Source organism: Calliphora vicina, chromosome 5 (genome assembly GCF_958450345.1).
Source record: "Calliphora vicina chromosome 5, idCalVici1.1, whole genome shotgun sequence".
In the NCBI taxonomy this organism is placed as follows: Eukaryota; Metazoa; Arthropoda; class Insecta; order Diptera; family Calliphoridae; genus Calliphora; species Calliphora vicina.
In genome coordinates this window covers 47,623,421-47,651,033 of record NC_088784.1, presented here as the reverse complement: position 1 = coordinate 47,651,033, position 27,613 = coordinate 47,623,421, and the positions used below count along the sequence as shown (strand labels likewise).

Below are 27,613 nucleotides of genomic sequence, written 5' to 3'. Positions count from 1 at the left end.
AATTGGTAAAAAATTTTAAAAAATGGGCATTTTTGCGATTCTTAAGGCACTGGATGCACCTTTTTCGGGTAGGTATGTTCCGTACTTTTTTGCTATTCAATATCTACAACTTTGCTTCAGCCACAAAAAAGATATTCCGTACGGTATACGAGATATAACCGTGCTAAAATATAGAAAAAGTGATAAAAATCCACCGTGAGGAAAAAAATTCGTATGGCCATTAAATTATTACGGCAGCCAACTTGACAAAATTAATGATGCAGAAGTTCTTATTTTTGGGGCTACTTTCGCGTGCAATTGTCAGAATTGAGTCCCAAAGCAATGAACTGAAAAATGTTGTACTGTGTAATTCAAATAATATATTATTATTTTTTTTATATATACAGTAGTTTTGACTTACCTGCCTTTCACTTAAGAGAATTTTGCATATAAGTGCACAAAACTTGTGTTTTGTATATTTATTTACCAAACTCCATATAAATTCGTTAATTTAAGTGCATTGTTAATACCTGCACATTTAAGATAAGTGCATAATACTTTTGGAAGCTATAACTGGTTTTCATGAAAAAAAAATAATTTAGCTGCCTAATACAAAATTAAATCAAAACAAATAAGAAAAATACGATTTTGAATGAAAAAATATGTTGTACACTTCTTAATAATTTTAAAAGTAGCATTCTTGAGTTTATCGCATTCTCCCTTTTAAATTTGGGTTGGTTGTAGGCACCTCTCATTTTACGATTCTTCCTTTTTTTGTGTTATTGTCCCTTATGTTGGTTTGTGGACTTCTCTTTGATATTTTTAGACTTCTCTTTGATATTTTTTCTTGTATTCCTCAATAGTCAAAGCATTATGACCTTTCTTCATATTGTGCCTAGGCTGGGGCAGTGGACGTCCTTCTTTTTTTGTATTTTTAATTCCAAACAGGAAACAACAAAATATAACTAATATTTTTCCTTGGGTGCTCTAAAATTAAGCACTCCGAAGGACTGGCAGGATCGCCATGTAGTGTAATTAAAATAAAAGATTACAATTTGTTTAAAATAATTGATTTTATTTATTTTACCAGAGCTAGTTATTTCCAGCACAATGGTTCTTCATAGAATCTTTTTGTCTTATAATTATGTTCACTTATTTATACTTAATTTAAGCTGACTAACCTATTTTCTATTTACTAATGTTTGGTTGTGTACCTGGTAACATCGTATGTATGCACATTTTCCTTGAATACTTTTGGTGACACTTGATCACCGTTCTACAATATAAGTGTGGCATTGATCATTGCAATGTGCAACAAATGTTTAAAAAGTTATTTGACACTTAATTTATTTGGAAGTGTCTTGGCAATGTTGACAGTATTTTTCACTACGATATTAGTCACGCTACAACTTAGTAAAGAAAGCAATTCAACCACTATGCGGGGTAAGTCTGCGCACTGCTACTGGGGAGCCTGCCACTGTCTATGGTAAAGTAAATCAGCCCAATTATGAATAAAAAATTCCCCGGGAGTTTTTTCCCATTGAATTTGAATGGGAAAAATCAGAAAAGGGAAAAAACTCTCGGGGAATTTTTATTCATAATTGGGCTGAATGTGAAATTAACCATTGCCAACGTTAGCGTCAATCATGTATTTATTGTCAATCATGTATTAGTATGGGCCCGTATGGAGGAAGATTGTGAGGACAACAGTTTGTGGTTGGTAGAACGAGCAGAATTGAAAAGTGATCTTGTAACAGGAAAGGCCCTCGTTAAAACCTGCAACAACAAAATGGTTCCTGCAAGAATGCTTAACCTGTCAAGCTATGAAAAAGTCGATGCAAGCATTTCGCAAGGAAAAGGAATGTGTCATCGACGTTCGACTAATGCATAAACAGTCCAGTGAAGATTGGTCTGTAGCGCAGGGAAATGACCCCATACTGACGAAAATAATATCGGCAAAAGAAGAAGCTAGAAAGCCAGCCCGCAATGAAATATCTGCCGAAAGCCCACCGCATATGGGAAAGTGCTGACGGTAAAACGGTGACAAATCTAATTGTAGTACCATCCTCTAAAATAAACGAAGTAATGAAAGAGTTCGATGACGGTACCAGTGCACAGTAGGAAATGGTAGAATAGGAGCTGATCATAAATACCTTTTATAAAATGTTAAATATTGACATAATTTTTTTGCATAGTAAAGACATTGTGTAATATAGAAATATTGGAGAAATCCAACTGGTATAACTATCCTAAAATATTGATCAAATATGAAGAATTTCAAATATAATATTTTTGTACTTTAAAATAACCATATTTAAGGTCATTAATTTCGATGATATAGCTTTTACCCGAAAATATTTTAAATAATATTAGATAGAAAAATTTGTTTACATATTTATTAAGTCATAATATTTAAAAAAGATTATAAACTGCTCTTAATATTTGCATATTTTGTATTTAATGTTCTATTGATGAAGTATTAATTTTTTGGTGGAGTATATGTTTTAAGCTCCCCATGCCTCCGCGGTAAAATTAATATAAAATGAATGCTTAATGTATTGTATATTAAATTCAATAAATTAAATTTGGGGCGGTCTGCGGCTGCAGTCCGGGGAAATAAAAACCCTTCACAACTCACAAATTTATTTTTAAAATTTAATATATTTTGTATTTTATATATCGATATTTATGGTATTTTAGTCCCATTTAATATATGAAAACAGGGAAAACGAGTACTATATAATTTATCTCAGCCATTTAAATCAAGTTTTTGTAATATTTAAACCGTTTAAATTTCCTGATGTTATATAAGATTTTGCCCTTTAGTATGAGCGGAGTATGTATGTTACATAAAATCTGAAGATGATGAAAAGAGAGAAAAAGGAAGTGGAAAGAGTTCGCGAAGAGTTAGGTTTAATAATAGATAAACCACGCCATGGAAGCGGTAACAGTAATAATGGGAACACAGCTAGAACATTTTTCCAAAATTATACATTCTCCGCAAAAATTACTGGTGTGAACGGTACTGACTGAACAGTAATGATGGGAACACAGCTAGAACATTTTCCAAAGTTATGCATGCTCCGCAAAAATTACTGATGTGAACGAGGAGTTGATTTTTAGGTTATATAACCTCCTTCATTCAATGTCATGAGGCTTATCATTAAATGCGGAAGAATTTGGTAAATATGCAATAGAAACTGCATAAATATATGTCAACCAGGGAAGCGGTAACAGTAATGATGGAAACACAGCTAGAACATTTTTCCAAAATTATACATGCTCCGCAAAAATTACTGGTGTGAACGAAGAGTTGATTTTTAGGTTATATAACCTCCTTCATTCAATGTCATGAGGCTTATCATTAAATGCGAAAGAATTTGGTAAATATGCAATAGAAACTGCATAAATATATGTCAACCAGGGAAGCGGTAACAGTAATGATGGAAACACAGCTAGAACATTTTTCCAAAATTATACATGCTCCGCAAAAATTACTGGTGTGAACGAAGAGTTGATTTTTAGGTTATATAACCTCCTTCATTCAATGTCATGAGGCTTATCATTAAATGCGGAAGAATTTGGTAAATATGCAATAGAAACTGCAAAAATATATGTCAACCATTATAGTTGGTATTATATGTCATCCTCCAGTCATAAAATTCTTATTCATGGATAGAACATAATCATACATTTTGCGGTTTTACCAATTGGCTAGTTGTCGGAAGATGGCCAGGAATCCAGAAATAAGGATTATAAAGGCAAGAAAATGCTCAAGAAAAGCTACGAACGAAGATGTTTTTAACAGGGTTATGTATATATCGGATCCATATATTTCAACTCTCAGGGAAACTTTTTTGAAATCAAAAAAAGACATACATCACGATATAGTGAAGCTTTTTAAAGAACCTGAACATATCAATTATCTCAATGAGAAATAAATTTAAAAAGTATACTTAATTGTAAGTATTTATTTATTCAGATAAAAAGTTACAGATTTATGATCAGATAACGACCAAAATTTCTCACTGTGCAGTGGTGGACATCTTGATGTGACAAAAACCTAAAAAAAGTCAAAACTACGTTTTTATTTGGTGGGTTGTCAGCAAGCAGTAGCCGATTGGGTAGCAAATTGTCCACAATCCATAGCAGCGAAGGGCCCAGTAAGAAGTCGTGGACAACTTCAATGTATTTAGTATTAATAAAAGAAATTTAAGTCCCTAAAATAATGAAACGTCTGTCAAGTAACAGAATTGATAGGCAATCGTTTCGCGCTCTTGAGCGAGGATAACAATAATAAGAGTATAAAAGATGGTGCTTACGAAAAAAAATCATTAAAGCCACCACCAATATATCTGCGTGAGTCCAGCTCGAATAATTTGGTCAAAACATTTGTTGAACTGATTGGAAAAAATAATTTCCATATTGTTCCAATAAGAAAAGGCGGTGTGCAAGAGACGAAAATAGTCGTATACACTGAGGATTTTTATAGACAAATCTCTCAATACCTAAATGATAATAAAAATAATGTTTATACCTATCAACTGAAAAGTAGTAAAGGGTTGACAGTTGTCATTAAAGGCATGTAACGTACATACTGTTTTAAATAAGCAAATACTAACTAAAAACTTGCTTAAATTGGTTTAGACTACGAAGGAACTTGGGGAGCCATTTATGCAGCTGCTAGCTTCAGCCGGGTGGGTGAGTTCGTTGTACCTTGCAGTCATAACAAATCCATTACATGAAACAAATATTATAGACTCCCTTAAAATCTTACTAAAATCGAACAAACCCTTAAATATGGTGGAAATATGATTATACATTATTTAGTCGTGCATTTCTGGACTCAAAGGTAGAAGTGAGTCTTGGCAATAGTTTTCCCTCCCTATCCAATGTTTTGATGTTTGCCATCAATTTGTATCAAAACCCCTATCGCAGAACTATCCTTAATGAAGTTTACCACATATCTTTAAGAAAAAACACTATTTAAAATTAGAACTTCATAATGTGTAAATTCACTTATATTTATTCATTAAATCATATTTAATAATAGAAAGAAAAAAATTGGGTGATCAAATTTATGAAACTAATATTACTATAAAACAAGTAAGAGTGCTATATTCGGCTGTGCCGAATCTTATATACCCTTCACCAAATTATACTTCAAAATTTTAAATATTTTTAGGTAAACAAAATTTAATTTTTTTTCCAGTTGCTTTTTGAATTTTTTGGAAAAAAAAAATTTTCGATTGTCATTTTAAATTTTTTTTTTTAAATTTTAAAAATTTTTTTTTTTTTAAATTTTAAAATTTTTTTTTTTTAAATTTTAAAAAAATTTTTTTTGTTTTTTCAATTTTTTAAAAAAAAAAAAAAAATTCGGGTTCAAAATTTTTTTTTACCGATTTTGACCCATTGTAGGTCCAACTTACTATGGTCTTATATACGTCGTTGCAAATGTCTTGGAAATATCTATCATTAGATATCCATATTGTCTATATTAATGTCTTAGTAATCCAGATATAGGTAAAAAAATAGGTCAAAAATCGAGGTTGTCTTGGTTTTTTCCTCATATCTCAGCCATTTGTGGACCGATTTAGCTGATTTTAAATAGCAAAATTCTCGAAAGCATGTCTGACAGAATTATTGAAGATTTGGATCCCGAAGATATCTGGGGTCTTCAGAAAACTGATTTCAACAGACAGACAGACAGACGGACATGGCTTAATCAACTCCGCTATCTATAAGGATCCAGAATATATATACTTTATAGGGTCGGAAATGAAAAATGTAGAAATTACAAACGGAATGACAAACTTATATATACCCTTCTCACGAAGGTGAAGGGTATAAAAATGTATAGAAAAAAATGACAAACTAATAAAATATAAAAATCTAGAATTTTTTAATTCCTAATATTCTATTAGAAATTTCGAATATTTTAAATGAATATATGTATAAGTCGTTTAATATCAATAATTTATGTGAATAAGATATGAAATTGAATCCCTTAAGTATTCAATTCCATATGTTCCTATTGAATTTGTCTCTGTTAATCATTGCCAAAGAAGAGAAACAATAACTTTATGAATGAAAAAAAATACGAATTTACAACTTTATCAATAATGTACAGGCAAATTTTATATTCATTCATAAACAATTAGTGATCTTTAGTCACCGTATTTGTTGTTGTTATTTATTTTCTTTAGCTCTTTATATATATATTTTTTTTGCAATTGAAAACAAAATAAAATTATCAATAAACCCTTTTTGTTTTTATCAATGAATACATTTTTGACTTACACTCACCAAGTTATTGCTCGTACGATGAAGGCCTTCAGCATAGAGATGAGGTGATGTTAATGATGATTAATTTAGATGATGATAATTAGCTTTCTTTGATGATTTTGTTTTTCAACAGGCAAATTAATGATCAGGGATGAAAGTGCTTATTTGCTAAATCTATCTAGAATAATGTTTCACAAAAGTTATGATATTGTTTATCAAATGAATTTTCATAAATTATACTTATGTGTTTCTTTTACTTAAATATACTAGAAATATTTCAGGGTGGTAGGAGTTTTAACAAATGTTTTTGTTGAAGTTCAGTTGGCCGATTTAATTTCACTATATCGTTAAAACCAATGTTCTTTAGTAAAATAGTATAGACACTTCTTCTTCAGATGACGTGTAATTTACACGTTCTCGACTGATTCCAATTTGATGTTTTTAACTCAAAATGCTGGCAAACGATATTAAAATTATTCTCCTGATGTCTCACGATCGTAGTAAGTTGTCTTAGGTTGGTGAGAAAAATAATATAAAACAATTTGATGGTGAAGATATTATAAGCTCTAACGTGTACAATTAGTGCATTTATGATAAAACAAAACCAAGCAAAGGAGGCTTGCGCAATGTGACTTTCAGTGTTTGATATCACTGTTTCTTCGTTCTTGGTTAGGTTATGTAATCGAGGTTAAGGCACCAATTGGACAAATACCCTGTAAGTATAATGCACCAAGAATATTTGTAAATAAAATAAATCTACACAAGGATGAATATTTTGCTAGAATTTACCTCCGAACTGTCGTTAATGAAAAGCACAGGATTTGAATTCAAGTGGACGTTGTACACCTTAAGATCTTTGACCACGTTGGATGGCACGAACTTCATATTAATGTGTGTTTTGTTATTATTAATAATTTAAGTTATTGTTGAAAACTTTAAATGTTTTTATTTAAATGGAATTTCAAAATCCAATGTTTATGATTATGTAATAATCTATTATTTCCAATTAATTATTACTTATCGGAGAACTGTTACTTGGGATAATGTTTAGCCGTAGAATTCAAGAATAAAAAGAACGCTTTAACCTGTTTTGCCTTACCACGAGACCTTTACTCTTTATTTTTGCATGCGGAGTAAAATAAGTAAAAAGAAATACGAAAAGCAGAGTACACAGTTTTATCGACATTACACTATTGATCAAATTGGGAATAGGTAATAAAAAAAAATGTATATATTCTTATTATTAATATACATGGCGAAATAAATAATTTTTAATTATTTATTTTCAAAATATTTAGAAAAATTAAAGATTGTCAGAATTTTTTTGTATACTACAACTTTCCTTATTTTTACATCATGTTTTTTACTTCACCACCCAACACTGGTCATAGTCGAGACCTATCAACCTATTGATTATTTTGTTATACGCATTTATTGATTAACCCTTTTATGTAATAATCAAAATGTTAATGTTAACATACTAAACAATCTTTTATTTGAACATTTGGAAAAAAAAAGTATTTATGTAAGACAATTTGTTACTGCAAAAAGCGTCACTACAGGCATGAGTCCAGTGTTGAGACTAATGATATCAAGGTGGCCCTGAAAGAATTGGAATACGAAATAAGAGCTGTAGTTAATATATTCAATAAAGATAATATTCCTCAGCCAATGTTTAGAGTCGAGTTGGAGCCAGAAAATAAGAAATTGAGAGGAAATGAAACTCACCCAATTTACTCAACACGATATCTGTGAAATCCTAGAATAACCATTGAGGAGGCTGTTCAATGTGGCAATTGTCAAGAGTTTGGACATACTAAAAGTTATTGTACCTTGCGAACAGTGTGTGTGGCATGCGGAGACCTTCATTCTTCATCACAATGTGATATCCTAAATAATGGTCTCAAAGAAAATGTGGTAACTGTGGAGGTGATCATTCAGCCAACTACCGTGGGTGTCCAGTTTATATTGAATATATTAAGAGAGAGGCAAAAGCTAATAAGAGGGAAAACATCTGAAGTACCAGCCTACAAATTTGAAAACACCTATATACTAGTAAATTCTGAAGTTCCGCTATTGAACAAACAAGCAGCCTCAACTCAATTCAATTCACAATCCACTCAAATTGATCAGCCTGAGAATGTTCTTATGCCAATATTTTGAGAACGGGTTACCAGCAACCTAGTGTTCCCCAAAATACGGGAGGGTTGGAAGCACTTATGCACGCGCTTACCCAGATATTACCTCTCTTAATCAAAATATTACAAAGTTTGTGTCATCCATGCAAAACACAATATAAGAGCTTTCAAGAGCACATAACCAAATGATACAAATCCCCTTAACAAAAAAATTAGTTATTTGAGACTATATTTCTGGAATGGAAACGGTTTAAACCAACACAAATCAGAGGTATCCCACTTCATGCAGACTAAAAACATCGACATCGACCATAACATTAATATTTATTAATCGAAAGTCAATATCAACAAAAATGTCATATGATTTATCTTCTGATCATTACCCAATTATAGTATCTTATTAAGGGAAGACTAACATTTCAAAATTTCATAATGAAGCATATTACTTTAAAACAAATTGGCTTAAATATAAAAAATATATAAGCAGTCATATCCACAGTCATAAAAGTGTCAATGACTTTACGTCATTAATTGTATCGGCTTTAAATCATTCAAAGAGTCAAATATTTCCTAAAACTAATATGCACATTTCCAACTCAGATATTGAACGACTTCTTTTAGAAAAGAGAAAACTCAGAAGAGAATAGCAACAAAATAGATCACCTGCTGCAAAACAGAGGCTGTCTGCTGCTAGTTAAAATCTGAAAAAAGCCCTTCAATTAGAAGAGGATCGCAGAAATTTAAATTACATTCAAAGTTTGACAAGTACCAAACACACAAATTTTTCCCTTTGGAAAAATATCAAGCCGCCGGTAGAGTGGCAAAGCCCTTTAAGAAAACCTGACGGTACCTGGGCTCGCAGCACGAAGGAAAAGGCTAAAATATTTGCCGATCACTTAAGTCTTTCAACCAAACTCGCCAACAACTGTTTTTGAACTTGAAGAGCCACCTGTGTCAACATTATATAATGATGACATATTATCTATAAGCCCAGAAAACATTAACGAAGTAGTCAAGGATAATATAATATTAAAAAAATCACCCGGAAATGATTCAGTTACACCTACTATGATTAAAAACCTACCGAGTGTGGCAATAATTGTGTTGTCTATAATATTTAATGCGATCTTTAAACATGGAGTTTTTCCGACAAATTGTAAAACTTCTCAGATAATAATGATACCAAAGTCAGGTAAAGACTTGACCGTACCATCCTCCTATAGACCTATAAGCTTACTTTCTTGCTTATCGATGCTATTCGAAAAAGTGTTTCCGAAGAAAAACATACCATTTTTAAATGAGAAAAATATAATCTCAGTTCATCAATTTGGTTTCCGGGAACGCCACGGAACAATCGAACAAGTTAATCGTATAACCGGAGAGATAAGAAAATCCTTTTAATTAAAGAAATATTGTTCAGCAATATTTTTGGATGTCGTTCAAGCCTCATAAACTATTGGTCATTTGTAAGCCCCCCTTGCGAAATTCAAGTGGTGGTTGGGCAAGAAATTATACTGAAAAAGGGAATCTCTTTGTTAACCATTTGAAAAAAGCATTTACACTGAACACATCAAACGAAGCAATTGAGTTGCCACCTGTTGTACCCCATTTTGGAGCAGCCGCACCCCTTCGTTTTGAGATTCGAGAGATCGAAAAAGCTATTGTTGACTTAAATTCCAAGGAAGCGCCTGGTATTGACAAAATCAGTAATAAGATGCTTATGGAGCTACCCCGGATAGCAATAAAAATAATTCTTTTTATTTTGAATGCTATATTACGACATGAATATTATCCTCCAAAATGGAAGATCATGGTTACCATGATACCCAAGCCGGGAAAAGATCACACAAAAGTAGAATCATACAGACCCGTCAGCCAATTGTCTAATATATCAAAGCTATTTGAGAAGATACTTATGAACAAGTTGTACCCGATGTTAACTGAAAACAATTGTATTCCGAATCATCAATTTGGATTTAGAAGAAAACACAGTACTATCGCACAAACCCATAGACTTGTAAATATGTGAAAAAAGAAATATTGTTCCACACTCTTCATCGAAATTTCTCAAGCGTTTGATAAAGATGGTTTAATATACAAATTGAGTCAAAATTTACCCGCAAACACACATAAGCTATTGGGAAGCTATTTAACTGGTCGTTACTTACAAAATCTCATATTTGAATTAGAAAAATGGTTAAAACAATAGAAAATTAAAGTCAACGATCAAAAATGTACACATATAACATTTACATTGCGTATTCAATCGATTAACCGTTAATCGGTTAACCGATTAATTTTGGACGGTTAACTGTTCGAATAATTTGAAATTGCCGATTTTCAAATAACAAATAAAACGACTAATTTGTGTCGATTTAACCGATTAACCGAAATTCCTTTTTTTTGCACTTTAAAAAATTGTTTATATTTATTTTTCCGTTTCAATTCAAATACAAATTTAAATTAAAATTAGATATTTTTTAAACATGATTAGTGAGTATGTATAACAATTGACATATTTAATTTATATGTATGTATTTGAAACTTTGTTTGTATTTACATGAATAGACGAAACTTTTTTTCGAAATTAGTATTTTATCATAACTAAACGAAACTATTAAATTAATAAAAATCTATAACAATCCAAAAAGGTATATTCTTTATCATGCTTTTGATTTCTCCAACATATACAATCAGCGTGAGAGTTTTTTTTTCCAAGAAAAGTTTTATTAAATCTAAAGAAAAAAATCGTTTAAATTATATTATTTTTATAAAAGATTATTTCAGAAGATCTCATTAAAACCCAAAAAAAACTCAAACATCGCTCATTTGTTGCAACAACGTCATAATTCAAAAAAGTCGTTTAGAAAAAAACGTCTTTGAATATTTTATGACATTTTACTATTTCTTAAATAAATTTTCAACAAATCATGCGATTTCAGAAATATAAACAGTAGATGTTAATATCTTTCTAATCTGTATTTAACCAAATTTTCACTTATCAAATATACTAGAAAACATGAATTTTAATTTTGATGTTTACTACAAAAAAACACTCACACACAAAAAATAATTGACTTTTTTCAAAACTGATTAGTGTTTATAAAAAACCGACTTTTTAAAATGTCGAATAAAGTATATACAGCTTTAAAATTTTTAGTTTTTAGTAGTCAGGAATGGTTAATATTAAATAACTATGAATATACAAAAGTGCTAAGTCCATTTTATTTTGCAAAAATTTCAAAATTATTATCTCAGTCAAATGGAATTGAGTATAAATATGTTACTAACTATATAATACTTGTTTTAATTATTGGTTTATTCATTAAATTTCAACCAAAAAATATAAATCCATTTTTTAATTAAATATTTGATAATTTTTAAATTTAGATTTTCTGATATGAAACAGAAAATGTTACAAGTCCCAAATATGGACATGCAAACGCACATCTTCTTAGCTGTGTTTATTTGTCATTATAAATCATACCAAATATGTAAGTAATAAAACTCCATTATCAGATTTCATAAATATTTCAAATCACGTTTTTGTCTCTCCTGTAATATTTCTGAAAAGGACTTTGTACACTAAGCTAACGGAATGATTAATAAAATAAAATTTTAAGAAGTCAAATTGATTGAAAGAAGGTATGCACATCAAATTCAATTTAACTTTTGGTAAAATCATCACTAAGTTTATAATGAATCATTCTTAAGATTTAGCTTAACTTCTAGAATTATGCGGAATTTAATTTTTAATAGTTTCATTATGTGCAATTTATTCTGAAAAAGTTTGTAAGTAAACTCATCGTCCTCTATTATTTAGAATCATTGTAATTCTTAGAAATATTAATCTAAAAGGGGTTGCATTGTAAATCAGCAGTTTAGGTTTCAAATCTGACCAATAATGTGTATACAATGAATATTAAAAATGCACAAAAACAGAGATTTATTAATTTTAGACCCAAATTTTAAAAAATCAACATTTTAAATTAACCGGTTCGCAAAAAACCAAGATTTCGAAGAAAAACCGGTTTTTTGGTTAACCGTACATTTTTGCTCGTTGACTTTAATTTTCCATTGTTTTAACCATTTTTCTAATTCAGACGAATATATCGAATATAAAAAAGGTCCCAGGATACTGCCTTGGGGGACTCCAGCTTCAATGCGTTGTGCAGTACTTAAAAAGTTCCCTTTTTAACCTTAAATGTTCGACCAGTTAAATAGCTTTCCAACAGGTTATGTGTGTTTGCTGGTAAATTTTGACTCAATTTGTATATTAATCCAGCATGCCATACCTTATCAAACGCTTGAGAGATGTCGATGAAGAGTGCGGAACAGTATTTCTTTTCTTCAAACGCTTTTCTCACCATATTTACAAGTCTATGGGTTTGTTCGATAGTACTGTATTTTCTTCTAAATCCAAATTGATGATTCGGAATACAATTGTTTTCAGTTAACATCGGGTACAACTTGTTCATAAGTATCTTATCAAATAGCTTTGATATATTAGACAATAGGCTGATGGGTCTGTATGATTCTACTTTTGTGTGATCTTTTCCCGGCTTGAGTATCATGGTAACCAATGAAACCTTCCATTCTGGAGGATAATATTCAAGTCGTAATATAACATTAAAAATAAAAATAATTATTTTTATTGCTATCCGGGGTAGCTCCATAAGCACCTTGTTGCTGATCTTGTCCATACCAGGCGCTTTCTTGGGGTTTAAATCAACAATAGCATTTTCGATCTCTCGAATCTCAAAACGTAGGGGTACGGCTGCTCCAAAATGGGGTACAACAGGTGGCAAGTCAATTGCTTCGTTTGATGTGTTCGGTGTACTTTTTTAAAATGATTAACAAACAGATTCCCTTTTTCAGTATCATTTCTTGCCCAACCACCACTTGAATTTCGCATGGGGGACTTACATATGACAGGTCTTTTAAGACTTTTTGTTGCTCGCCATATTGAGTAATCCATTTGCGGGGTTGCGTCCAGGCTTTCTAAATATTTATTCAATGATTCCATTTTTCGAAATTCCAAGAGCTTTTTAAGTCTTTTTATACAATCTTTAAGGTTCGATTTTAGTTGGGGGGATCTGTGCAATTGCCATTCTCTTCGAACTCTTCTTTTTTCATTTAAGAGCCGTTCGACATCTGCAGAATTAATTATATTATATCTGATTTGTCGGGGGGTTTGGGTAGCATGTTGAGCAGCCAGTTTGAGATTCTTATCGAAATTGATAAGAGAGTGATCGATGTTTTCTGGTGTTCTTAGCGGTATGTTTTCCCAGCAATGTGTACTGAGGTATTTTTTATATTTGATCCAATTTATTCCTGTGCCTGCCATCGCTAAATTACCAGTCGGGGATACAATGTCTAGGGGCTTAATAAAGTAACAAAAGTGGGTGAAGATAGTTCCAGCGAGGATTCAATTTGAATCACTTATCTAGGGATATTTTTCATCACGCTAAAATCAATAACATCAGGTATTTTTTGTGGGTCAGTAGGCCAGTAAGTAGGTTGGCCGCTCGAAAGCACATTCAAACCAATTTTGGAAATTGTATCGAACAAAACACGACCTTTAGGGGTAATCAGTCGTGATCCCCAGAATGTGTGCTTAGCATTATAATCACCAGCAGCCAGGAAATGGGGCCCTAGTGATTTAAAACAATGTATTATATTGACTTTCTGTAATTGAAAATCTAGGGGGTGAGTATATCGATGAAATCACTAATTTTCGATGAAAATCTTCAAGACAGATTGTAGTAGCTTGAAGATAATCTTCGCAGAAATCACACATTAAGTAGTGTTTGATTTGAGCTTTTATTAAAATGCTCTACCTCTGGGATCTTTGGTGTTATTACATATCCATTTATTCGAAATGAACTTCTGGACGTCAAATGAGTTTCAGAAACCAGCATTACATCAATTTGTTGGTTTCTTAAAAAATATTCGAGTTCGTTTTTGTGTTGGCGTATGCCGTTTGCATTCCAAAAACATATTCTTAGGCAGTTCATGGTCTGTTAAGCACAGCCTGTAATAACATTGGTTGCATCTTAAGCATTTCTTGCATCATGTTACTCATTGAGTTTGTAAAGTTATTTACCGATTGCACAAGAGTTTCTATTGTAGATTCTAGTCGGGTAAAATTGAAAATTGGCGTTTGCTCTCTTACCTCTGGATTCATATTTTCGTTTTGGAGTTGACGGACTTGCGCCTGAGTTTGGTTGTTTCTAAGTACATTTGCATATGTTACTTTGTTGTCATATGTATGTTGCAACGGGGGGTAGTTGAAATTGATGTTATTTAATGGCTGGCTGAAATTGAAATCAATTCAAATTAATTGGCTTATTGGTAGAAAATCTACGCTTAGATTAGATTGTAAACTACTACTTTATAACATGATCATAAAACCGATATGGTGTTATGGCATACGGCCTCAGCGTCAAATGTAGAAAGGATCCAAAGACGCCAAAACAAGTTTCTAAAACTGATCACTGTTGTCCCCTGGTATATCGAAAACGCGAATATACACTAAGATCTAAACGTGCCCATTGTAAAAACTGAAATCTCGAAAAATGTACAAAAATATTAAAGAAACAAAAATTGAACTTCACCCAAACCCGCTGGCCCGCAACATATTAGATAACCGTGGCCACACTCGATTAAGAAGGAGGGACACAGCAGACCTAATCTAGAAGGAAGAAGGCCAATTTAACCAAAACAACCATGAATAAAAAATTTTTTCTTCCGGCACTGGCTGGACTAATTCAATAATAATTATTAGATATAAGATTTGAACCACTTATTGTTAGTTCATTATATAATGAAGATACAATAAATAAATGAAAAAAAAAACTATTGGAATCTTATCTATCGGACCGTATATTTACAGTTAAGTACAACGATTACGTGACATGAGATTATAGGATTGGAGTAGGAGTACCACAAGGAATTGTTCTTGGACCTACCCTCTATTTGATTTACACCTCTGATTTGCCTACAAGCGATGAATTTACTATTTCTACATTTGCTGATGACACCGCAATTATTAGCTCGCATGAAAACCCATATATAGCATCTAGTATACTAGATGGCTACTTAAGATGTGCGGAAACATGGTTAAACAAATGGAGAATACGTGTAAATGAGTTAAAAAGCAAAAATGTTACGTTCACACTGAGGAGCGGATGCTGTCCACCCTTAACAATGTTATTATACCTCAGTCCGATTATGTTACATACCTTGGTATTCACTTGTATAGAAGACTTACTTGGCGCCGTCATATAGAAACCAAGAGACTTCACATGAAAGCATCTAGCCTTCACTGGTTAATAAGTGACCAATCAAAGATAAGCTTGGACTATAAAGTCACCCTGTATAAAATCATTTTAAAACCAATTTGGACATATGGAATCCAATTGTGGGAACGGCCAGCAATTCCAGTATTGAGCTTATACAGAGGGCCCAGTCGAAAATTCTTAGGACCATGACGGGTGCATCATGATACAAATACTTTTAACAAGAAAATGAGTTTTTTAAAAATTTGTTTCTGGAACGCGAATAGCTTGAGCACAAAGCTAGGGTGTCACTCTTTATCAACGAAAACAATATAGATGTATTGTTAATCTCGGAGACTCATTTAAAATGATAAATATAATTTTCATATTCTAGGTTTTATATTTCATCTCACGAATCGTCCTGATGGTAACGCACACGGCGGTACTGGCATTTTAATTAGAAATAGGATAAAACATTATACCCTAGAAAAATTCTCCAAAAACTATTTGCAAGCAACATCCATTCGCTTAAAATGCGGAGTTGGAGATTTAACTCTAAGCTCAATATATTGCCCCCACGATTTTCTGTGACTAAGGAACATTTTGAAGAATTTTTTAATACACTAGGAGATCGTTACCTGGCTTGTGACGACTACAACGCTAAGCATACATATTGGGGTTACAGATTAAGGACCCCAAAGGTAGACAGCTGTACAAGACTCTGGTTGATCGTAAAAATTGTCTAGATTTTATATCACCTGGCCTTCTGATCATAGAAAAATCCCTGATCTAATAGATTTTGCCATATCAAAGAATTTAAATAGAAACTCTGCAGAAATATCATATGAACTATCTTCTGATCATTCTCCCGTTATACTACACTATTTCAGCCAATATCATTCGTCTCATACGGAAGCTTCATTATTCAAGACTGATTGGTTGAAATATAGGAAATACATCAGCAGCCATATCCACACTGAATATAACATACAGTGTGAGGAAGATATCAATTTTTGTATCAGAGACATACAGTGTGAGGAAGATATCAATTTTTGTATCAGAGACTTCAAGTCTCTAATCTTTACGGCCTTGGATCACTCTAAGTGCCAAATTCCTCCTAAACCTAAAATGTGTATGTCTAATGCAGAAATTGATAGACTCCTCCTCGAAAAGAGGAGATGTAGGAGAGATTGGCAATACAACAGATCAGAAGCAGAGGCTGTCTGAAGAGGATAGCAGAAATCGAAACTATATTGAAAGTTTAACCAGTACTAAGTACACAAACTTCTCCCTTTGGAAGGCATCGAGGAACGTTTAGCCACCGGTAGATGGTCAAAGCCCGATAAGAAAATCTGATGGTAAATGGGCATGTAGTGCAAAGGCTAAAGTCGTAGTTTTTGCTGAACTCTTAAGTAATGTGTTCCAACCAAACCCCCCAACAAATAATTTTGTATTGGGGGATTTACCTGTTCGCATAGAAACAGACTCCGAAATAATCAATGTTAGTATAGAAGATTTTCAGAGGATCATAAAGGACAATCGTTAACTAAAAACATCTCCAGGATAAGATTTAATTACAACTTCCATGATTGGAAACCTACCAGATGTGGCAATTATTGTGCTCGCAGTATTATTCAATGCGATCTTGTCTATAGGAGTATTTCCGAATGATTGGAAAATCTCCCAAATTATAATGATACCCAAGCCGGGAAAGGATTTGATATTGGCATCATCCTACAGACCTATTAGCTTATTGCCTTGTTTGTCTAAACTATTTGAGAGAATAATCCAAGGGAAAATTTTAACATTCTTAAATAGTCAAAACATTATCCCAGATCATCAATTCGGATTCCGTAAGCAACACGGAATAATTGAGCAAGTTAACCGCTTAACTGGAGAGATTCGAACTTAAAAAGTACTGTCGGCAATATTTCTAGATGTTGCCCAGGCTTTTGACAAGGTTTGGCATAAAGGTCTAATACACAAGATTAAATGCCTACTGCCTTCTAGTACACACAAAATACTAGAGTCTTACCTATCGGATCGCTTGTTTAGGATAAAATGCGGCGATTATGTAACCATTTCCACATGACGGGAGCTCCATGGTACATAAGAAATGAGAACATCCACTGAGACTTAGATGTACCTTTGGTCAAAATTACATCATCATCCGAACCCGCTCGCAAGGTTACTTACAGTTACAAGTACTTACGCAAGACAGATCAAAGCTGCGTAGAGCTCATTTACAACTCATCTAATATACCAAATATGATTCTCCATGAGTTGCGTTTATACTGTCATGAAGTACAGACGTACCGAATTTGGCAACAGCAATTTTGAAGTGTTTTCAATAAACCAGATTTACAAATTTGTAAATAATTCAATAATTTGCTTCATTTACTTAGTGGAATACAAAATTAATAAATCGAATATAAACTATAAAATAATTTAGTTTTTAATAAAATGAGTGTGAGCTCTGATCTAAACTCAGAATTATTAAAAACAAAAACAATTAAATCGAACAATGATAGAAAAAGAAAAAATAGTGACACATGGGCAATGTAAATAAACAATCAAAGAGTAATTATTACTCAATTCTTAACCTTGAAGATGACTTTCAATGTGATGAAGTGGAATTACAAAAATTTAAAAAAACATGTGCAAGAGTACAACAACAAATGAAATAAAAAAAGATCATCTCGTGAAGGAGAATAAGTCTCCAAATTATGGTCTCACTGCTCCATCAACAAGTAAAAATATAGCTCAAAATACCAATAATCAAAATACGAATGAGAATAATGAAAACATAAAACAAAAAGTTCCACCAATTCATATATTTGATACAGATACATCAGAACTAATAAAATTCATAAAAAATTGTTTAAAGATCAGTGACTTTAAAATAAAAGAGTCTAACAAGTAAGAGTGCTATATTCGGCTATGCCGAATCTTATATACCCTTCACCTTTGTTGTGGATGCATTATTATTTTTTATAATTAGTATATATGTATGTACATTGCCCACTTTCAGCGTACAGCATCCTAAATTTATCAAGAACACAAAAAACAACAACGCCAAACGAAACAAAACACCAAAAGAAAAAACAAAATACGCAAGCCAATGAAACCAACACACATCCAAACATACGTTTAATTGTTTAAAAAACAACAACGCCAAAAGAAACAAAACACAAAAGAAAAACAAAATACGCAAAGAATGCACATCCAAACATACGATTTGTTGCTGTTTTGTCAAAAAAACCAACACACAACCAAACAAACGTTTAGTTGTATAAAAAACAACAACAACGCCAAAAGAAACAAAACACAAAAAAAACAAAATATGTACGCAAAGCATGCACATCCAAAAACATACGTTTTGTTGCTTTTTTGTCAAAAAAACCAACACACAACCAAACAAACGTTTAGTTGTATAAAAAACAACAACAACGCCAAAAGAAACAAAACACAGAAAAAACAAAATACACAAAGCATACACATCCAAAAACATACATACGTTGCTTTTTTGTCAAAGTTGTGTTTTTTGATGAAATTTTCAGAGGTTGTCTCGGATTTTTGCTCATATCTCCGTTATTTATGGACGGATTTTGCTGATTTTAAATAGCAAAATTCTCGAAAGTATGTCTGACAAAATTGTTGAAGATTTGGATCCCGGAGATATCTGGGGCCTTCAGAAAATTGATTTCAACAGACAGACAGACAGACAGACAGACAGACGGACAGACGGACAGACAGACAGACAGACAGACAGACAGACAGACAGACAGACAGACAGACGGACATGGCTTAATCGACTCCGCTATCTATAAGGATCCAGAATATATATACTTTATAGGGTCGGAAATGAAAAATGTAGAAATTACAAACGGAATGACAAACTTATATATACCCTTCTCACGAAGCTGAAGGGTATAAAAATAAAAACACTTTAATAATAAACACAATTGAAAACTACATGCGTGTTAAAACATATCTAGAAAAAGCCAATACAAAATTCTTTACGTTTACACCGAAATGTGTAAAAACAAAAACCTTTCTCTTAAAAGGGTTGCCAGCTGATACAGACCCAAAAGAAATTATGAATGAACTTCTTTATTTTGAATCTGAAAATTTAAAGTTTATTAAAGTGAATAATTTCACAACAACAAAATCTAAAAAAGTGGGCTATAAACTTCCTATTTTTATAGTTCAGATATCTTCTCATAGTCACATAAAATCTTTAAAAGCAATTAAGGTAATATTGTTCCGGTGTGTCAAATGGGATACACTAAAAAGAGATGAGATTCCCCAGTGTAGAAAATGCCAAGGGTTCTTCCACAGCGCTTCTAATTGCTTCATGGAACCAAAGTGTGTCAAATGTGATAAATCACATGAAGTTGGTAAATGCGATGTCATCAATGTTAACATAAATGAGCGAGAAAAATTATTCTGTGTCCTCTGCAACAAGTACGGCCACCCTGCCTCTTACAAGGGATGCGAGAAATATAAAGAGTTACAAAGAAGAATTAAATCTAAAAGACTAGACTTGTCTCAACATCGCCACACAAATAGAAATTTAAGCTACTCTGATGCTGTAAAAACTAACAATAATATTAGTATTAATAACACTAACAATTCCCTAAATAACAATTTTTTTGCCGATATACAAAATTCAATTCAAAATTTATCCAATCAAATACTTAATTTCCAAAAACAGTTGCAAATTCAAGCATCAAGAATTGATGCTCTATATTCACTTTTACAGGCCTAATGAACAATAGTATTAATCATGTAAATATAACATCAAGAAAATTAAATATTATTCATATTAATGTGAATTCAATAATTAGATTAAATAGAAGATATGATTTACAAAACTTCATTAATAAAAATAATCCAGATTTGATTATTTTAAATGAAATAAAACTTAATGCAAAACATAAGATTAAATTCGTTAATTATAACTTTATTAGAAAAGATAGGTGTGGTGCTTTGAGAGGAGGAGGTACGGGTATTCTAATTAAAGAAGATTTAAAATTTAAAGAGTATAATAATGAAATAGTTAGTTCCTTTAAGTTCTTACCCCCAGTAACACGAAGTCTGGTTATGTGTTAACTAATAGTTATACTGACAGTTTTCATACAAAAATTATTTTAACCGACAGTATAACTATTAGTTAAGGCATAACCAGGCTTCGTGTTAATGGGGGTTAGAGACATGCATTATAAAAATTCCTTTATCATCAAATAAAAGTATGTTTGTTATATCTGCTTATTATCCATCGGGCAATAATAATGAATACCTCAAAAGGGAATTACAAGCTCTTTTCGAGTCTTTAGATTTAGATAATGAGAACAACTTTTACTTATTGGCGGGAGATTTAAATAGTAAACATATTAATTGGAGAAATACAATAAATAATTCTGAATTTGTGGCCTTGGAAAACTGGATGTCTGACAATGAAATAAGATTTAGGTGCTCTTTATATGCAACAATTTCTCCTTCGTATCCGCGAGGATCTTCTTACTTAGATTTGTGTATTGTGGATAGTAGAATTTATGTCCTCAAAGAAAATGAAACAACAAATTGTTTAAAAATATTAGACTATGATAGCGATCATTGTGCTCTGTAAATCCAAATCCTTAAAAATTCACAAATGGAACCCTTTGAACTTTTAACATCAGGCTTTGTTCCTGTCTTTAACTACAAAAAAACGAAATGGGAGAAATTTGCTAAAGTTATTACTGATTCAATACAAAGAGATTCATTAATTCCAAATAACAGAAATCTAACAAATACAGAAATAAATTTTCATTTAGACAGAAACTGTACCAAAATTTCACAACAAAGACTCCACTTATTAAAAAATTACAGTTGGAGAAAAGCAAAATGTTAACAGCAATTAAAAAACATAATAGGTTGGAGCGTTTACTTTCACTTAATGAACTTTCTTTTGCAAAAAATAGGCTTAAGCTTATTAGAAAATTGTTACAAGATAACTTTATCAATTCAATCAATGATACTTTTAGGCGAAAACTTTCAAATTGAGTACTACTGACTCTTCACAAATGTTCTCCATGGTAAAAAGACAATTCCGAAAACAGCCATCTTTAGATCTCCTAAAAATTTCACCCTGTAATGTGGACTTGCTTCAAAGTGCGAATATTAACCCTAAAACGTTGGAAACAGATCGTGATAATAATAAATAAGGAAAATATGCTTAATGTTACTGGATCATATTTAGAAAGTGTGTATGCATTAAAGGATATCAACCCAAATAACAACTTACATGTACAAGTCAATGACTATTTCTTTTCGTTTTTAGAATCAAAAAACATCTATGTAAATAGTTAGACAACCTTAATACAATTTGACGAATTCACAAAAGCAAATGAGTTGAGTCATACCATTACTAATGATTATTTCGTCACACTAGATGAAATTTTATACATATTTTCTAAATTAAAGCCAAAATTATCATCTGGGATTGATAATATACCAAATATTATTTTAAGACATCTTCCAGATATTCTAATTTATGAGTATTAGACTTTATTTAATAATATGATTAATAACATATATTTTCCGGAATCTTGGAAAATGCCAAAATTGTCATAATACCAAAAAAAGGGAAAGATAACACTGAACCAAAAAATTTCAGGACCATTAGTTTGCTACCAAACATTAGCAAAATTTTTGAAATATGCACAAATAATATCATAAAGAATTGTGAAAAGTTGAAAATATTATGCGAAAAACAATTTGGGTTTAAATTTAGGCATTCTACGGTAAACGCAATAAACTTACTGGTTTCAAACGTTAGCTTAAACAAAAATTACTGCACCGGTGCTTGCCTTATAGACTTTGAAAAGGCATTTGACAATATTTGGTTGCCCGCCTTAATACACAAGTTATTGAATTACAACTTCCCTACCCATTTAATATTTTTGCTATATGAAATGTTGATTGAAAAAAAGTTTGTTGTATGTAATAAAACTAAAATAAGTTCTAGGATATTTAAAATGAATAATGGTATCCAACAAGGAACTGTAAATGCCCCAATTTTATTTAGTTTATATATACATGATCTCTTAAATAAAATAGAAAATATTATTGGTTTTGCGGACGATATTATAATTTATCATTCCTACAACAACATAGATGAAATAAATAAAAATTTGCAAAACACTTATAATGCTGTGGAAAAGTATGCTTCTGACTGGAATATGAGAATCAATGTTGATAAATGTGAATCCATTCTTTTTCGCCCACCAGTCGGCAAATGTAATTATAATGTGAGAACCAACTGGAGAAAGTTTGAAATTAAATCATTTCTTAACGAAAAAAAAATTCCTACAAAAGAAATTGTGAAATACTTAGGAATCTATATTGATAAATTTTTGTATTTCAACTTTCACATCAATACACAAATAGAAAAAGCAAGGAAAGCTTTTCTAATTCATAAATCATTATTTTATTCAAAATACATCCAAAAGGATGTTAAAATATTATTATATAAGACATTGGTTCGTCCTATTATTACATATGGATGTGCCATTTGGTTCAACATTTCGCCCTCGTATATGGACAGAATTCGAAAATTCGAAAGAAAATGCTTAAGATCGTGTACTTCACTTAATAAATCCTCTCATAGCAACTACACTAAATTTGTTGCTAATGAAAAATTATATAACTCGGCAAATATTAATAGAATAGACAACTTTATTATTCAACTTATAAGAAACCATATCTTAAAATGTATGGAATGTACCATTAACAATTTAATATCTGCCCCTTATTATACTGATGATCAATATATATCAAATACACTAATATCTGGCTATGTACCTCCTGAAGCTTTCATATAAATAGATAAAAATGGTTACATACAAAATGAACAAGGAATTCCAATATTCTATCACTTATATAGAAGGGCTAGTAATAAATCCTTTAATACTAACATTATTAATAACAATGAATTAAGATTTGATACCAGTAAAGAAAGAAATATGAGCAGATATTGGTGGTTATCAAACTAAAGTACTACTTTTTCTTTTTATTTTGCTTGACTATATTTTTTTTAATAACTAATACACAAGCAATGTTTTTCTTAATATTTTTTCAATGCAACTAAAAATATACTTGTATATTCTTATATTAATTATAATAAGTTTAAAAAATAAATTCTAAATGTATTATAAAATACACTAGAGTGTTCGATTATGGACCAGTATGTAAAAATTAAATATAGAACTATTTGTTTATTTGTAGATGAATTTTGTAATTAATTGAATAAATAAATAAACTTAAAAAAAATATGATTCTCCACTGAGAGAACAATTTTTTTAGTTATAAGATTTAAGTACTTATTGTAAGGCCTAGACATTAAAGGCAGGAACAATTTTATAATAAACGTTAAAAAAATACTAACAGGTTTTTTTCACTTTTTTGGCCATAGCCGCTAATTATTTTACTTCTTTCCATTTACACGAATTTTAATTTATTATTGTTTATTCTAATGTTAAGTAGCAAAACAGCTTATTTTCATCTTTTTTCCTTTTTTTAAAGGCACTTGTCTTAAGATAAGACTTAACTTTTATAAATTTTGGTATTTTTTTAAAGAACCTCTGCAGAGGTCTGTCAAAACGAAAACTCTCAATCAATTGATTTAAAAATCTACTTGTCTCAGACAAAGAAAGAAGCTGTTTTGTCAAAAAATAATTGGTAAAATTGAGCTAGAACTAAATAGAGAGAGGTTTTTTTGTCAAAAGGCAGTTACTAGTTTTTTAAAAATGTTTTGAATTCTATGAGAGAAGTCAAATTGAAATTGGGGAAAAACCTGAAAGAGGTCGATTTTTCGATTGCGTATCTTATGTTGTAAAAGTCAAATACGGCGATTAGACCAAAAGGAGCGCATTAAAATTATATATTTACTACAAAAATCGTGAAAAATTGTCTTATCTCGAGAGAAGTCGTTTTGTCAAATGTCCACAGATATGTATACATAAAAAATAGCAAAACATTTTTGAAAAATGTTCACCACTTTTAATATAATATTTGTATGTAGTGATGAATTTATTAGACGGTTAATATTATTGTTACTTACAATTTATTCGTTCAAGTTATAGAACTAAGATTGAGGAACAATAACATTGTGAACCACATAAAGCTGATAAGATCTGATAAACATAAATTAAACATCTTATAACATAACTATGGTTTATTATACTGATATTCACTATTATTGTAGGGTTTATGTTGGAAGTATATCATTTGAACTGAAAGAAGATACAATACGAGCTGCATTTCTTCCATTTGGACCTATAAAATCGATTAATATGTCATGGGACCCAATAACTCAAAAACATAAAGGTTTTGCCTTTGTTGAATACGAAATACCTGAAGGTGCTCAACTGGCATTGGAACAAATGAATGGAGCTTTAATGGGTGGTCGTAATATTAAAGTAGGTCGCCCCAGTAATATGCCGCAAGCTCAACAAGTAATTGATGAAATACAAGAAGAAGCGAAAAATTTTAATCGAATTTACGTGGCCTCCATTCACCCTGATTTATCTGAAGAAGACATTAAAAGCGTTTTTGAAGCTTTTGGTCCAATATTGTATTGCAAATTGGCACAGGGAACTTCCTTACACACACACAAGGGATATGGATTTATTGAATATGCAAATAAACAAGCCATGGATGAAGCAATAGCAAGCATGAATCTTTTTGACCTTGGTGGCCAACTCCTAAGGTAAGAACTTTTAAAATTTATTTAATTCGAACTATTTGAAAATACATGGTTGGCTACAATTACTAACCATATAAACATTTGGACGATATCATCCATAGAAGATATTAAAGCTATCGAGCAAAAACGTTCAATGAAAAGTAATAAGCAAAAATGATAATTCTTGCACTGTATGTCATTACTTTAATATCAATAAAACTAGTTACTAGTTATCGGTAACAATAGAATGTTCACTTGAAAATTACTATAAAATAAGCAGTTATAAATAAGTCATTATATGACTACTTTACTTTAAAGTAATTCAGAAGGTATATATGATATGAACCAACTTATAAAATCGATGTCTTCCTATCGGGATGAAATTTGCACCTATTGAATAGTAATTCAGACACAATTTTTCAACAAGATCGGTCAAGAACTCTCGGAGTTAGAGGGGGTAAAAATTTTACATTTTGGCCAAACATGTGATTTTTCTCATCCATGTAACTTATTACCTATTGTTCTAAGCAAAATGTGTCCCAAATAGTTTAGATAGCATTTCTTCAATCTTTCGAAAAAAAAATATTAAAAAAAAAAAAGTTTTTAATATTTTTTTTCCGAAATCAAAAACTTTTTTTTCAAAATGGGCCCTTTTTTAAATAAAGCTTAGATATTTTCCATGACGAGCTATTTGGTCGCTAAGTGGGATGCGAGTTCGATATATATTATAAAAATGTTTTGTAACTCAAAACATGCAATTTTTTTTTTTGCAAAATCAAAAACTTTGTTGGCTTTTTTTCGAAATGGGCCCTCTATTTAATTTTTTTTTTTGTTGCTCAACAGAAAGCTCAAATATTTTCCTTGAAGACCTATTTAGTCGCTTAGTGGGATGTGAGTGGGATATATATCAAAATAAATGTTTTGTAACTCAAAATATGCAATTTTTGATTTTTTTTTTGCAAAATAAAAATTTAAAAAAGGGCCCATTTTAAAAAAAGTTCTATTTTGCAAAAAAAAATCAAAAATTGTATATCTTGTGTTACAAAACATTTATTTTGCTATATATACCACTCGCATCCCACTAAGCAACCAAATAGGTCTTAAAGCATTTGACCCAAGCTTTCTTTTGAGCAAAAAAAAAATTAAAAAAAAATATGTATGTAAAAATGTTGTACGGTATCAATTGTGAATTGGGCAAATATGTATGTAAAAATGTTGTATGAAAGTTTAAGTGTTACCAAAAGTTCATATTTATACATAAACATAAAAAAATAGCTCAATTTAGTGCAAAATAACAACCAAACGGGAACACTGAAATCAGTTGATTTATTTAATTTATGAATAACGATATTTTGTTCTAAATATTTGTCAATTATTTGCATTTTTTACACAATGCAATGCAGACATTAGTTTGTTATTGTGCGCTAACATTATTAATTTTACATATTAATAGACTTTGGAATGTTTTTTTTATCTTCTTTTTTTGACATTTTCAAGCCTTGTAAACTTACGACTAGGCGAAATTTGTGTTCACAATCAAAATAGTTGTATAATAAATACAATGTGCAACATACAACTACGTTGCACAGTGGAGAAACTGAGAAAAATAATGGAAATAAAGCTGTAACTTCTACACGAATAGACCGATTTTAATAAAAATTCCCATGGCTATGGAGGAATTTAAGTTTTAATTTTGGGCTTATAACACCAATGGGGCGCCGAGCCATTTAATTTTATGTTTTTTGCCTACCTTGGTCTGCTTTTTTGCTAATAACGGATCCAATTCTTTCCCGATTTTTCTTGAAGTATCTTTTTTTGAATAAACAACAAATTTATTAATAATTGTAAGAAAAAACTGCTTAAAAACATTTACCAAACATAAAAAATAAAAAAGTAGTTTTTTCGCCTTTTTTCGAAAAAAGTACTTACATTAATTTTAAATTATAAATGAATTTGGATCAAAAGTTTCTACATAAGTGTAAAATTTCATTAAAAACCATTCATAAACAAAACTTTTATTGCATTTTAAAAATTAAAATTTTCAAAAAGATCATTTTTTATTCCCATATTTTTGAAAAAAAGGCTTCTATAATTTTTTTTAATTCTTAAAAATTTTGTACATTTTTGAAATGCGGACATAATTTCCTACACGTTGATTTATAATATGTATATCTTCTCTTTTCAGCTTTTTTATTTTTTTT

General features: G+C 31.0%; 1 protein-coding gene across 2 annotated transcripts in view; it reads left to right on the top strand.

The window, feature by feature from the left end:
* The window catches only part of hfp (Poly(U)-binding-splicing factor hfp), a 242,730-nt gene that overhangs the window by 189,726 nt on the left and 25,391 nt on the right, over positions 1 to 27,613 (top strand). For both annotated transcript variants that reach the window (XM_065511292.1, XM_065511293.1), the window contains one exon: positions 24,933 to 25,436. In XM_065511292.1, the coding sequence (XP_065367364.1) occupies positions 24,933 to 25,436 (504 nt within the window). The remainder of the gene's footprint in view (positions 1 to 24,932; positions 25,437 to 27,613) is intronic.